The sequence below is a fragment of the Triticum urartu genome, chromosome 1 (assembly GCF_003073215.2).
Source record: "Triticum urartu cultivar G1812 chromosome 1, Tu2.1, whole genome shotgun sequence".
Taxonomy (NCBI): Eukaryota; Viridiplantae; Streptophyta; class Magnoliopsida; order Poales; family Poaceae; genus Triticum; species Triticum urartu.
Genome location: NC_053022.1, coordinates 260,616,998 through 260,632,139, shown reverse-complemented (window position 1 = coordinate 260,632,139; position 15,142 = coordinate 260,616,998). Strand labels below are relative to the sequence as shown.

At 44.9% G+C, this 15,142-nt stretch overlaps 2 protein-coding genes across 2 annotated transcripts; both read left to right on the top strand.

Annotated features, from left to right (window-relative positions):
• Positions 1 to 805: 805 nt before the first annotated feature.
• On the top strand, positions 806 to 4,009 carry LOC125506525 (monothiol glutaredoxin-S11). Its single transcript, XM_048671327.1, has 3 exons — positions 806 to 1,157; positions 1,633 to 1,707; positions 2,553 to 4,009. Exons 1-3 carry the CDS (start codon positions 978 to 980, stop codon positions 3,765 to 3,767), a joined length of 1,470 nt encoding a protein of 489 aa, XP_048527284.1. The 5' UTR covers positions 806 to 977; the 3' UTR covers positions 3,768 to 4,009.
• A 110-nt stretch (positions 4,010 to 4,119) lies between these two features.
• On the top strand, positions 4,120 to 5,956 carry LOC125506536 (60S ribosomal protein L23). Its single transcript, XM_048671334.1, has 4 exons — positions 4,120 to 4,232; positions 4,334 to 4,618; positions 5,603 to 5,644; positions 5,753 to 5,956. The coding sequence occupies exons 1-4, from the start codon at positions 4,220 to 4,222 to the stop codon at positions 5,833 to 5,835; spliced, it is 423 nt and encodes a 140-aa protein (XP_048527291.1). The 5' UTR covers positions 4,120 to 4,219; the 3' UTR covers positions 5,836 to 5,956.
• Positions 5,957 to 15,142: the final 9,186 nt, after the last annotated feature.

The window sequence follows — 15,142 nt, the reverse complement described above, 5'->3', positions numbered from 1 at the left end:
GCGGCAAAATCCTGCTCCTTTTTGCCGCAAAAGCTTTCTAACTAGAAAATGTGATGTATTTCTGTAAATACATACAACTAAACTAGCCACCTAAAATTATTGCGGTCCTTTTTCTCTGCTTTTCTATGCAATTTTTCAAAGAGTGCTAGCGAGAGAGGTTGAGAGATAGAACTTCATAACACTGATCTCCCTTCTAACTTTTCAAAGTAACATCCAGAGGAAAACAGGCCAAAGAGACAAAGGAAAACAAAAACAAAAGGCATGCGAGGTTGCCTGCGCCTTGGATCTCAGCGAGATAATGGTGTCATCAGGAAGCCGCCGCTCATCGTGGCGGCCTCACGTTGATCAGGAAGATAACGCAGTATTTCTACAAGAGCATCACCGATCCAAACCATCGAGCAAACTCACACAAACCTCAAGAGAATCAAACTGAAAAGAGTGAACGGAAGGTCAGGAGACCATCATCAGGCCCAGATCTGTTGGTGGAGGCAGCGTGTGGGATTCAGGAGAAGGGTTTTGTGGCAACTACTACTAGGGTTTCGTTTTTGGCCGCCCGAGGGCAGCTGAGAAATGCTTCGGATTTATATAGACTCGTCGGCCGGGGCGAGGGGAGGGGAGGGACCCCCGGACGGCGGCTGGACCCCGCCGCCGCAGCAGCCTCTGGCTTTTTGCCGGGCCGGCCGCGTGGGTCCGCGTCATCAGACCGATTCTTTTGTCTCTTGGGCCGTTAGCCCGCTCCGGCCAGGCCCAAACAGCCTAGGTCGGTCAGTTCCGGGCTTCCGGCCCCTTCTGGAATCTTCCGTCGCCGTCGCACCGCACGGGGCTGGAGAGGAAAACCCCAGGTCGCAACCCCTCGGCACGAGTCATCGTCCGTCGTCTCTCTCCCCGGATCGCCCCCGCTGGTAGCTACCATCTCAAGCGCTCTCGCCGTCGATTGCTGTTTTTTGGTGGGGAAGTGTGAGGGAGCGGAGGCGGCGATGGCGAGCGGCGGCGGGGCGGTGAGGGAGGTGGGGTCGAGGGCGGAGCTGGACGCGGCGGTCGGCGGCGCGCGGGCCGCCGCGGTGCACTTCTGGGCGGCCTGGTGCGAGGCCTCCAAGCAGATGGACGAGGTCTTCGCGCACCTCGCCGTCGACTTCCCCCACGCGCTCTTCCTCAGGGTACGCACGCGCTGCCTGCTGCACTCTGATTCCCCTCATGTAGTCGCGGTAGATTTGGGTTCGGGCCGGTTTCCGGTGGATCGTGATCCTTCGGCGGCGGTCTAGGCCCCTGGGTACAGATTCGCGGTTGGCGTTTAGGGTTCTGGCGCGTGATTCATGCTGCTGTCCAAGTTACTTTTTTCGCATGTTTGATTATTATTTATATTGTGATTATTCATGTTTATTTAGTTATTATGCGATGCGAGAAGCACTATCTGTAGTGTGTAGTTAACATGTGATGTGTATGCGGTTGATTAACTTGAATCCAGCCCCACTTGTGCTTGCAACGTTTCCCTCCCCACATTAGGTATGGGCTCATGAGATAACATATAATTATGATCCATTCTTTATCGTCTGCTAATGACACACCATTTTGTAATTTGGATATCTGAATCCTTTTCTTGTTTATCCTCGTCATGTTGGTAACTTCTGTCAGGTTGAGGCTGAAGAACAACCGGAAATTTCAGAGGCATATGGAGTTACAGCAGTGCCATACTTTGTTTTATGCAAGGTATTTACTGTTTACAGTTGTCATGCAACATGATTTGTTCATGCTAATAAACCTCTTTACATTGTTTGTACTTGATATCAAATCCTGGTAGGGTCACGGACTCACGGTACCCTTCTTCCTTGTTAAAGTTGAATTGCACGAGTTCTCTTGTCCAGTTTTAAAGGGAAAAAAATCAAGCATGTGCTCTGCCCTCATGATGAGGCGTGTGTTGATATTATTGTTAAGAATGATGTATTCTGCAAGCAATGACATAACTTATGTGTGCCCATGCCCCATATACTGTGGGATAATGAAGTTAGATACACACTCCTGCCTACCCTAAAGATTTTGCATGACTGTACTAGTTAATTGGTTCATCCTAGCATGGACGTCTGTTTCTTTTGGTACATGTCATTATAGTGTTGTATGGACAATGAAATGTTCTGTACGACTAGAACCAATCTAATGATATTGCGATGGGGCCTCATGAGGTCGGCGATGTCTTTGTTTGCTAGGCTAGTTAATCAGGGCTTCACTTGGCATTTTGTTGTTATCGTGAGATTCCTTTGTAATGCCAACCTATGTGTCACACAGCCTTGGGATGCTGTGTTTGCCCTGCACATATGTGAGGTTAGGCTGTGAAAAAGGTGATATTTGCTTAGCTCACTACTCCCTCCGTCTGAAAAAACTTGTCCCAAGCTTGTCTCAAATGGATGTATCTAGCACTAACTTGGTGCTAGATACATCCATTTGAGGGACAAGCTTTTTCGGACGGAGGGAGTATATTTTATCGAATGCTTTGGAAGTTTTCTATATTGCCTTCTTTGTAAGAGGTTGTCATCGGTTCATGGTTTATCTCTTTTCAGGAAGGCAAACCTGTTGATACCTTGGAGGGCGCAAACCCAGCCAGCCTGGCCAATAAGGTTGCAAAGTTAGCTGGGCCTGCCAATGTTGCTCAGTCTGCTGCACCTGCTAGCTTGGGGGTGGCTGCTGGGCCTGCTGTACTCGAAAAGGTCCAAGAAATGGCACGGCAAAATGGATCTTCTGCTGCTGAAAGTACACTGAAGAAGCGTTTGGAGCAGCTTGTCAACTCCCATCCTGTCATCTTATTTATGAAGGGAAATCCAGAAGAACCAAGGTGTGGTTTCAGCCGAAGGGTGGTTGACATTTTGAAGCAGGAAGGTGTTGAATTTGGGAGCTTTGACATCCTTACAGATAATGAAGTACGTGAAGGACTGAAGAAGTTCTCTAACTGGCCAACTTTTCCTCAGTTGTACTGCAAAGGTGAGCTGCTTGGTGGGTGTGATATTGTTATTGCCATGCATGAAAGTGGTGAACTGAAGGATGTGTTAAAGGAGCACAACATTCCTCTCACGCAACAAGGAAGCAAAATTGAGGAGCCAGTGATGTCTGAATCTGCAAATGAACAGAGTCCTGAGGCAATTGGGCTTACGGAAGCTCAGAAAGCTCGTTTGGAGAGCCTCACTAATTCTAACCCAGTGATGATATTTATCAAAGGTTCACCTGAGGAGCCCAAGTGTGGATTCAGTGGGAAGGTCGTTCATATTCTTAAGCAGGAGAAGATTCCTTTCTCAAGTTTTGACATTCTTTCAGATGATGAGGTTAGGCAAGGTCTAAAGGTTCTATCAAACTGGCCTAGTTACCCTCAGGTGTACATCAAGGGTGAACTGGTTGGTGGTTCGGACATAGTGATGGAGATGCATAAGAGTGGGGAACTGAAGAAGGTTCTGACTGAGAAAGGGATTATTCGGAAAGAGAGCCTAGAGGACCGACTCGAGGCCCTAATTTCCTCATCCCCAGTGATGCTGTTCATGAAGGGCAACCCAGATAATCCACGTTGCGGCTTTAGTTCGAAAGTGGTGAATGCCTTGAAAGGAGCAGGGATAAGCTTTGGGTCCTTTGACATTCTATCTGATGAGGAAGTTAGACAAGGTCTGAAGACATACTCGAACTGGCCCACCTTCCCCCAACTCTACTACAAATCAGAACTGATGGGGGGCTGTGACATTGTTCTCGAGCTGGAAAAGAGTGGAGAGCTGAAGTCCACTCTCTCGGAGTAGCGGATATTCTGGCGCTATATTGTCGTCGTCTTATGGTGTTTCTGAGCATCTGTCCTATATCGTATTGCTCTATTGATGGCATTGTTATGCCAATGTATTTCGTAGATCCATCTTTTAAACTTGGATATCGTAGTGCTACGTTTGCTGAAGTCCACTCTCTCGGAGTAGCGGATATTCTGGCGCTATATTGTCTGTCGTCTTATGGTGTTTCTGAGCATCTGTCCTATATCCGTATTGCTCTATTGATGGCATTGTTATGCCAATGTATTTCGTAGATCCATCTTTTAAACTTGGATATCGTAGTGCTACGTTTGCTTGAAATGTGACAGCTGCAGAAGAAATAACTTATAAGACCTCTTAACTCAATATAAGCAACCCAAGCCGCGAAACCCTAATCGATACACTTACTCTTCGCGTCGCCGCTCGGAGCAAGCGCCGCAGGGGACGCCGCCATGTCGAAGCGCGGTGCGTGTAGCCGCCTCTCTCCGCCCTCTTCGGAGGCTCCTGCCTCCGTTCGTGTATTTCGTTAATCTAGCCTAACACACACTTGGTGGGAAATTTTGCAGGGAGGGGAGGATCGGCGGGGAACAAGTTCAGGATGTCGCTGGGTCTGCCGGTGGCAGCGACGGTGAACTGCGCCGACAACACGGGCGCCAAGAACCTGTACATCATCTCCGTGAAGGGCATCAAGGGAAGGCTCAACCGCCTGCCGTCGGCCTGCGTCGGCGACATGGTCATGGCCACCGTCAAGAAGGGGAAGCCCGACCTCAGGAAGAAGGTCATGCCGGCGGTCATCGTGCGCCAGCGCAAGCCATGGCGCCGAAAGGACGGTGTCTTCATGTACTTCGAAGGTAACGATGATTCCCAGTGTTGTTTTATGAGATGCTGTGTTAGTTCTGATTAGAAGATCTGGATGCTTGTGATTCCGCATGACTCCCTTAGATCCACGGTAAACAGTACAACGCCGTGAAGAAACACCAGAAACGATGAAAGGTTGTCGAGTCTCTCAAATTTCCAAGGAAATTGTCTTAGAACGCCTTCATACTGCTCATTTCTTTTATGCCGTTGTCACTGTTCTGTATGGAATTAAGGAGTAGTATAATTATAGTGCCCGACGTTTTTGAAGTATGCTGTTGTCAAAATTCCTCCATGTCGAAGTCTAGCATTATTTGATTGAGCCATGTAGCTTTCGTTGCTGCATCAAGGTACTTTGGTGACGATGGGCAATGAGGTCCTTCATCAATATCTGGAGCGAACTTTTAATGTTTGCGTATTCCTTTGTAAACACCACAAAATAGCCTTCTAGGTGTTTCTATTCAAAGAATATAATCATCATCATCGGAATTCCTCCATCTGGAACATGGTCGCATATTCTATGGCCTTATGTTGCAATGGAACTCTGGGAGTTGCATCTCACACCATGATTCCTTCTGCTTGGTTCTTTGTTGCTCTACTGTTGTCTTTTATAAACACTAATAACAGTATGCTGGTTAGTTATGTTCTCTTTATAAGAATTTGTAGTTTGTACGTTGTACTTACTTTACTCCAGTTATGTAATTTGTTTATGCACAAAATTATTTATCTCTAGCAGGGGAGCAGATAGAGTTGTAGCTTCTTTATGCTTTTAGTTCCTTTTGGATGTTCATAGTACTATGAGAAACCAATCACATATTGGTATGTATACTGTGAGATCTTCTCAAGTTGCATGATGTACAACATCTATGTGCATGTCATGTATGTAGCATATTATTAAGTGTATTCCCCTACCATTTCATTTATGTTTTTCTCAAATTACAGAAGCTGTCAACTTAACCGCTATGATACATTGTTTGCAGATAATGCTGGGGTGATTGTGAATCCTAAGGGTGAGATGAAAGGTAAGACTGTACTTTATTGCTGTGACCACCATTGTGCATTCTATACGACCTTGAGAGGCTAGAACTGTGCTGCTCAGGTTTTAACTTGTCATTTGCTCTGTTATGCAGGATCTGCTATCACAGGACCCATTGGTAAGGAGTGTGCTGACCTCTGGCCTAGGATCGCTAGCGCAGCAAATGCCATTGTCTGAGGAGCTTGATTGGGATAATGATATGTTTCCTTAGTTTCAGATTTGTCCTGGATGATGAATGTACCTGAATTATTTGTTTGCCAGATATTTATCCGAATGAGGCTCAACCTCTTAACTCTTTTGTTCTCTGGGTTAAAAGATCTCTTTATCACTTATCAGCTTCTTTGCTATAACTGTTTGTGCACATGCTCCAAAGGTTGTGATATCGACATCATAAGAAATGCTCTTCCCTTTAAACTTGTGATGAAATGATACTCCATGCGTTGCCCAGCTTTCAAATCCATCCATTTGTTAGCATGACAAGATGACAAGAAAATCGTGAGCATGATCACCGTGCATGTGCCCTCTTTCTTGAGGCGGCTTTCAATTCCATCGCTACTTCACGCTCGGTCTGGTGCGCAATGAGCAGATGGTGAGAATGTGCATCATGGTTTGGGACAGCAGGCCCTCCAAACTTAGATATATTGCCACATAGCCATGGGGTTAAGGACACCCCTAATGTCTGTGATGTCCTCCAAAAAAGTGTGGGAAATTCCATGATCCTCGTAGGGGCAACAAACACACTCTGCTTGTTACACAAGAATTGCATGTCAAAGCCAATCCCAAGGACGAGGGGGTTGGTGCACATCTTCCAAATCCATTGGACCCGAAGGATGATCACCTTCTTGGTGAGGTCCGGGATCCCTCCAACTGCTTGAGGACCTCGTTGTTGACCGCAAGAAACATAAGCTGGCTTCCAAGTGGCGTGCCGACGAGGAATAACTTACCAATTAAGGTGGCTTCCAAGTGGGAACTCTAGTGCCCCACCGGAAGCTTTCCTAGTCGAGGGTGGAATCCCGAGGTGGAATGGGGCTAACTCGTGCCGTTCACCAATGCCGCCCCAAGGCCCACATCCTCCAAACAACAAATTGGGGTCACCAAGCACCAAGCATTTGGCGAAACTGACGTGTAGTCTAAGTGTGATCAAAAAGTGCAAGCACGAACAACAAGCAGCATTAGGATGGCAAAAGATAACCACATCATCTCCAAAGAGTTGATGAGGACATCAATACCATTGTTACATCCACACCCCTGCTGCTATACACACTGGACCGATTACTAGAGCTCGCGCACGCCAATTGAATTATCAGGTACTTTCGTTTCTTGGTAACGATTCTAATGTTCATGAGAATATGATGCTGCCTAAATTGAATACATTTGTTTTGCTTACAAATGAAGGGCCTAGCTTGGACAAGAAAAATGAACCTTGGAGCAAGTTCAAGCATGGAGATGATGGCATGCGCAAGGGGAACAAGAACGGAGTTACAAGTGATGATTCCAGGACTCTAAAGCCACCATAATGAGTGCATGAAGCATGGGACGAAATATACAAGATGCCACTTCATAAATTTTGTCCAGAGGCTATTTTAGGTGCCGCGTCACCTTATTATTGGGCCAGGCCCGTGTATTTTCGAAGTACTTAAGTATAGGCTGTTTTTAGAGTCCGTATGTGTGGAAAACAAGAGTTAGGGTTGGTTTCGGACCCCTCCACCAAGGGCCACGAAATTCCCCCTCTCTCCTCCATATATACAGCCCTTAGGGCATCGTTTAGGCTTTGGGTTTTGTTTAGATTAAAAGTTCGCCATAGCTGCAACTTCGCGTACTTCGTTTGTGTCCAACGACCAGACCAAGACGTCACAGAACCCCACCTTAATCAATAAAGCTTTCATCTTATATTCGCAATATCCAGATTGCAATCTCAGTTTCTTGCTTGTTCTTCATTTGCTCGCAGGAAACAGACCCTCGTGGTCAGGTTGATCGTGCACCGGCGTGGTCAATAACCCTCGGAAGTTGGTTTAGCGATTGCTAAGGCGCGACGTCTCGCACGTTCGTAGTCGGATCGTCAAGGTCGACTCCCACAGAAAACGATAGCCACCATCTCATCGAAACATCGGGACACCTTTGCCTCTATCAAGTGGTATCAGATTTTCAGATTGCTCGGTGAGATTTTACAGTTTTTCGTAGATTAGATCGAGTCTGTTCTTCATACCTACAGTCCACGAAAAAGCCAAAAAAAATTAGGGTTAGTTCGTCCTATCCGAACCAATCTGAGCCTTTGCATAATCTTTTCTGTATTTGCTTTGTTGAATTTGCGGTTGCATCGTCGTGTCAAGTTGCTCGTCTTAGCGTCTAGTCCTTTAGAGTTTCGAGTTCTGTTTACAGGTTGTCACTCCGCCGCCGCACCATCGTCATCATCATTACCATATACCACCACCCCACCATATACATCGCCGTTGCCATATACAACCACCAATCCGAGTCCACATATACCATCGCCATATACCACCACCAATCCGAGTCCAGATATACCATCGCCATATACCACCACCAATCCGAGTCCAGATATACCACCACAGTCCGAGTTCCATCAGATTCATCTTTGCCACCAGTCCTAATCCGTGTCCAGTATTTGTTGCTTTGTTTTTGAGTTCTAGATCACGCCATACTCCGAGTCGTGAGAGAATAGGACTCCTGAGATTCCGTGCTACCCGCAGAAGAAAAATAGTTCCAAACTAAAAAAAAATCTGGCTAGGCAGTTTTTAGACCATTTGTAAACTTTTTCAAAAAAAAATTTTGTTGCGGAGCAAAAAAAAAGAGGAAAAAAAGTGCAAAAAAAAGTGAAAAAAGAGAAAAAAATTCAGAGTGTGCTCCTCCATTGTTTACGTGCAGCGCCGTGATTTTGTTAGTGTTCTAGGCTCGCGTCTCTAGCACGGTCTAGCCAAGGACCAGCACAGTACCGTCGTTGAGCGTTTATTCAACTTTGCATCTCTGAATTGATTATTGCTGACCCTTTTTGCTACCATATTATAAGCCTTCCCAGCTCCACATACATCTACGTCGTGCGTTTGACTCTCCCTGGTAATCGCTTTATCCAAGCTTTGAGAGTTTTGACTACGACGGTTGCCGATCACCGCCTGCTGCTGGGTAAGAACTGGTAAGAATTTGAGATTGGCTTGACGGATTTGTGACACCACCACCACCTCTTGTTATTATTCTGTAGGATCATATTCTTGTGTGTTTCTATTGTTGCTAACCATGGCAGGATCACAAGCCGACGAGACTGACTGGGAGAACATGACGAATAAGGAGTTGCATGATAAATTTCAGCAAATGATGAGTGGACAGGTGCAAGATGTGCTAAACAGATTTGAAGAGGCCATGGAGAAGATAGATGGCATGGAGAAGACGTTCAAAACAAAGCTCGATAACATGTTTAATGAATTGCTCGCACGTCTTCCACCACCACCACCGGCTGCACCTAACGCACCTCTACAACAACAAGAACGACTACCTACACATCGTGAAACAGCCCTCCGCCGAGCGAGCCGTCTCCCTCTTGCACCTGGCCAAACTGTTGGTGCTGCTGTTGATACTTCTGTGGCTCCTGCTGCTGATGCGGAGGAGGATGATTTTGCCGGCGATTACGAGGATGAGGTTAATCAAAATCAGAACTACGTGCCGCCACCAGCACAGCAACCACCAGGTCGTCCACATGCAAATAATGGCAATGATAGGGCTCACCCTCAGGTACGAGATCATGACCATCTCCCTAAACTAAAATTGAATATTCCATCATTTGAGGGTAGATATGTTCCTGATATATATCTTACTTGGGAGTTAGAAACTGAACAACGATTTACATGTTTACAATATCCTGAGGAGAGACGTGTTCCTGCTGCTGTTTGTGCATTCACTAGTTTTGCATGTGTTTGGTGGTCTGAGCATTGTAGATTATATCCTATTCCTGCTACTTGGGCTGCTTTGAAAACTGCTATGCGTACTCGTTGGGTTCCACCATATTATCAACGTGAATTACTTCAAAAATTGCAGCGTTTAAGACAAGGAAAAAAATTCTGTAGAAGAATATTATCAGGAATTACAAACTGGCATGATTAGATGTGGTATTGTTGAGGAGAATGAAGCTATGCTTGCACGTTTTATGGGTGGATTAAATAGAGAGATTCAGACCATCCTAGAGTATAAGGAGTATAATAATATCACTCGTTTATTCCATCTTGCTTGTAAAGCTTAACGTGAAGTGCAGGATCGACAGGCATTGGCGCGAACTAACTTTTCTACAGGTCGATCTTCATCATGGACACCACGTGCATCCTCTACTTCCACTCCACCAGCACCTCCAGCATGTGCCACCTCCAGTCGTGATACAAGAAAGCAGGCAAAACCACCACTATCTGCCAAGAGCACACCCGCTGGACCTGCGCAGAGCTCTTCTTCTTCCATGGCATCAACAGGGCACACAAGTGATATTATTTGTCGTCGTTGTAAGGGAAGAGGACATTTTGCGAGAGAATGCCAATCTCAGCGTGTGATGATTGCTACTGAGGATGGTGGGTATGAGTTCGCTAGTGACTATGATGAGGAGACATTGGCTCTTATTACACATGAAGAACACGGTGGAGATGATTCTGATCATGAGACGCAAAACATGGCTCCTAAAGATGTTGACAGGTATGAATGTTTAGTTGCTCAACGTGTTTTGAGTGTGCAGGTTACACAAGCTGAGCAAAATCAGAGGCATAATTTGTTCCATACAAAGGGAGTTGTAAAGGAACATTCTGTTCGCGTCATCATAGATGGAGGGAGCTGTAATAACTTGGCTAGCATGGAGATGGTGGAGAAGCTATCTCTCATCACAAGACCACATCCACATCCTTACTACATCCAATGGTTGAACAACAGCGGCAAGGTTAAGGTAACACATACTATTCATGTGCATTTTAGTATCTCTACATATGCTGATTATGTTGATTGTGATGTGGTACCTATGCAAGCATGTTCCTTATTACTTGGTAGACCATGGCAATTTGATAAAAATTCTGTACACCATGGTAGAAACAATCAGTATACTCTTGTTCATAAGGATAAAAATATTACTTTGCTTCCTATGACTCCTGATTCCATTTTGAAAGATGATATTAATAGAGCTAATAAAGCAAAAACAGGAGAAAAATAAAAGTGAAAATCAGATTGTGGCAAAAGAATTTGAGCAACAAATGCAGCCTAATAATAAACCATCTAGTGTTGCTTCTGAAATTAAATTGAAAAGTGCATGTTTACTTGCCACCAAATCTGATATTGATGATTTAGATTTTAGCAAATCTGTTTGCTATGCTTTCGTGTGCAAAGAGGCATTATTTTTCATTCAAGGACGTGCCTTCCTCTTTGCCTCCTGCTGTCACTAACATTTTGCAGGAGTTCGCTGACGTCTTTCCACAAGACGTGCCACCGGGATTACCACCTATTCGAGGGATTGAGCATCAAATTGACTTAATTCCCGGTGCATCATTACCCAACCATGCACCATACCATACCAATCCAGAGGAGACGAAGGAGATTATGCGTCAAGTACAAGAACTGCTCGACAAAGGTTATATACGCGAATCCCTTAGTCCTTGTGCTGTTCCTACCATTTTAGTGCCGAAAAAGGATGGTACGTCGCGTATGTGCGTTGATTGTAGAGGCATTAATAATATTACTATTTGTTATCGTCATCCTATTCCTAGGCTAGATGATATGCTTGATGAATTGAGTGGCTCTACAATATTCTCCAAAGTTGATTTGCATAGTGGATACCATCAAATTCGTATGAAATTGGGAGATGAATGGAAAACAGCATTTAAAACTAAGTTTGGATTATATGAGTGGTTAGTCATGCCTTTTGGGTTAACTAATGCACCTAGTACTTTCATGAGGTTAATGAACGAAGTTTCACGTGTTTTCATTGGACGATTTGTGGTAGTTTACTTCGATGACATATTGATTTATAGCAAATCTTTGGAGGAACATTTGGAACATTTACGTGTTGTTTTTATTGCTCTTCATGATGCACGTTTGTTTGGTAACCTTGGAAAGTGCACCTTTTGCACCGACCGAGTATCTTTTCTTGGCTATGTTGTTACTCCATAGGGAATTGAAGTTGATAAAGCCAAGATTGAAGCTATTGAGAGTTGGCCGCAACCCAAAACGGTCACACAAGTGAGGAGTTTCCTTGGCCTCGCTGGTTTCTATAGGCGGTTTGTGAGAGATTTCAACACCATTGCTGCACCTCTCAACGAGATTACAAAGAAGGATGTGCCTTTTGTTTGGGGTACCGCACAGGAAGAAGCCTTCACGGTATTGAAAGATAAGTTGACACATGCTCCTTTACTCCAACTTCCTGATTTTAATAAGACTTTTGAGCTTGAATGTGATGCTTGTGGAATTGGATTAGGAGGTGTGTTATTACAAGATGGCAAACCTGTTGCATACTTTTCTAAAAAATTGAGTGGGCCTAGTCTGAACTATTCTACTTATGATAAAGAATTATATGCTCTTGTTCGGACCTTAGAAACATGGCAACATTATTTATGGCCAAAGGAATTTGTTATACATTCTGATCATGAATCTTTGAAACACATTAAAAGTCAAGCAAAACTGAACCGTAGACATGCTAAATGGGTTGAATTCATTGAGACTTTCCCTTATGTCATTAAACACAAGAAGGGTAAAGAAAATGTTATTGCTGATGCATTGTCTCATCGTTATACTATGCTTTCACAACTTGACTTTAAAATATTTGGTTTGGAGACCATCAAAGATCAATATGTGCATGATGCTGAATTTAAATTTGCATTGCACAATTGTAAGGAAGGGATAACTTGGAACAAGTTCGTTCTTAACGATGGATTTGTGTTTCGTGCTAACAAGCTATGCATTCCAGCTGGCTCCGTTCGTCTTTTGCTGTTGCAGGAGGCGCATGGAGGAGGATTAATGGGACACTTTGGCGTCAAGAAGACGGAGGATATACTTGCTACACATTTCTTTTGGCCAAAGATGAGACGGGATGTTGAGCGTTTTGTTGCTCGCTGCACTACATGTCAAAAAGCTAAGTCATGACTCAATCCTCATGGTTTATATATGCCTTTGCCTGTACCTAGTGTTCCTTGGGAGGATATATCAATGGACTTTGTTTTAGGTTTACCTCAAACAAAGAAGGGGAGGGATAACATATTTGTTGTCGTGGATAGGTTCTCGAAAATGGCACACTTTATACCATGTCATAAAAGCGATGATGCTGTTAATGTTGCTGACTTGTTCTTTCGTGAAATTATTCGCTTGCATGGTGTGACAAATACTATTGTTTCAGATCGTGATACTAAATTTCTTAGCCACTTTTGGAGATGTTTATGGGCTAAGTTGGGGACTAAACTGCTTTTTAGTACTACTTGTCACCCCCAAACTGATGGACAAACTGAAGTAGTCAATAGGACATTGTCTACTATGCCTAGGGCCGTTTTGAAGAATAACAAGAAAATGTGGGAAGAATGCTTGCCTCATATTGAATTTGCTTATAATCGTTCATTGCATTCTCTACTAAGATGTGCCCTTTTGAAATTGTGTATGGTTTCCTACCTCGTGCACCTATTGATTTGTTGTCTCTTCCATCTTCGGAGAAGGTTAATTTTGATGCTAAGAACGTACTGAATTGATTTTAAAAATGCATGAGTTAACTAAGGAAAACATTGAGCGTATGAATGCTAAATATAAACTTGCTGGAGATAAGGGTAGAAAACATGTTGTGTTTGCACCTGGAGATCTTGTTTCGTTACATTTGCGTAAGGATAGATTTCCTAATTTGCACAAATCAAAGCTAATGCCATGTACTGATAGTCCTTTTAAGGTGTTAGAGAAAATAAATGATAATGCATATAAACTTGAGCTGCCTGCAGATTTTGGGGTTAGTCCCACTTTTAACATTGCAGATTTGAAGCCTTATTTGGGTGAGGACGATGAACTTTCGTCGAGGACGACTTCATTTCAAGAAGGGGAGGATGATGAGGACATCAATGCCGCGTCACCTTATTATTGGGCCAGGCCCGTGTATTTTCGAAGTACTTAAGTATAGGCTGTTTTTAGAGTCCATATGTGTGGGGAAACAAGAGTTAGGGTTGGTTTCGGACCCCTCCACCAAGGGCCACGAAATTCCCCCTCTCTCCTCCATATATACATCCCTTAGGGCATCGTTTAGGCTTTGGGTTTTGTTTAGATTAAAAGTTCGCCATAGCTGCAACTTCGCGTACTTCGTTTGTGTCCAACGACCAGACCAAGACGTCACAGAACCCCACCTTGATCAATAAAGTTTTCATCTTATATTTGCAATATCCAGATTGCAATCTCAGTTTCTTACTTGTTCTTCGTTTGCTCGTAGGAAACAGACCCTCGTGGTCAGGTTGATCGTGCTCCGGCGTGGTCAATAACCCTCGGAAGTTGGTTTAGCGATTGCTAAGGCGCGATGTCTCGCACGTTCGTAGTCGTATCGTCAAGGTCGACTCCCGCAGAAAACGATAGCCACCTGTTGGGGAACGTAATAATTTCAAAAAATTTCCTACGCACACGCAAGATCATGGTGATGCATAGCAACGAGGGGAGAGTATGATCTACGTACCCTTGTAGATCACAACGGAAGCGTTGACACAACGTAGAGGAAGTAGTCGTACGTCTTCTTCCCGATCCGACCGATCCAAGCACCGTTACTCCGGTACCTCCGAGTTCTTAGCACACGTACAACTCGATGACGATCCCCGGGCTCCGATCCAGCAAAGCGTCGGGGAAGAGTTTCGTCAGCACGACGGCGTGGTGACGATCTTGATGTTCTACCGACGCAGGGCTTCGCCTAAGCACTACAACGATATGATCGAGGTGGAATATGGTGGCAGGGGGCACCGCACACGGCTAAAGAACGATCTCAATGATCAACTTGTGTGTCTAGAGGTGCCCCCTGCCTCCGTATATAAAGGAGCCAAGGGGAAGGGGTGCGGCCAGCCCTATGGAGGCGCAGGAGGAGTCCTACTCCTACCGGGAGTAGGACTCCCCCCCAATCCTATTCCAAATAGGACTCCCAAGGGGGAAAGAGAGAGAGAGGTGGCCGGCCACCTCTCCTAGTCCTAATAGGACTAGGGGAGGGGGGGGGAGGCGCGCAGCCCACTATGGGCAGCCCCTTTCACCTTTCCACTAAAGCCCAATAAGGCCCATATGACTCCCGGGGGGTTCCGGTAACCTCCCGGTAATCCGGTAAAATCCTGATTTCACCCGGAACACTTCCGATGTCCAAACATAGGCTTCCAATATATCAATCTTTATGTCTCGACCATTTCGAGACTCTTCGTCATGTCCATGATCACATCCGGGACTCCGAACAACCTTCGGTACATCAAAATGCATAAACTCATAATAACTGTCATCATAACGTTAAGCGTGCGGACCCTAC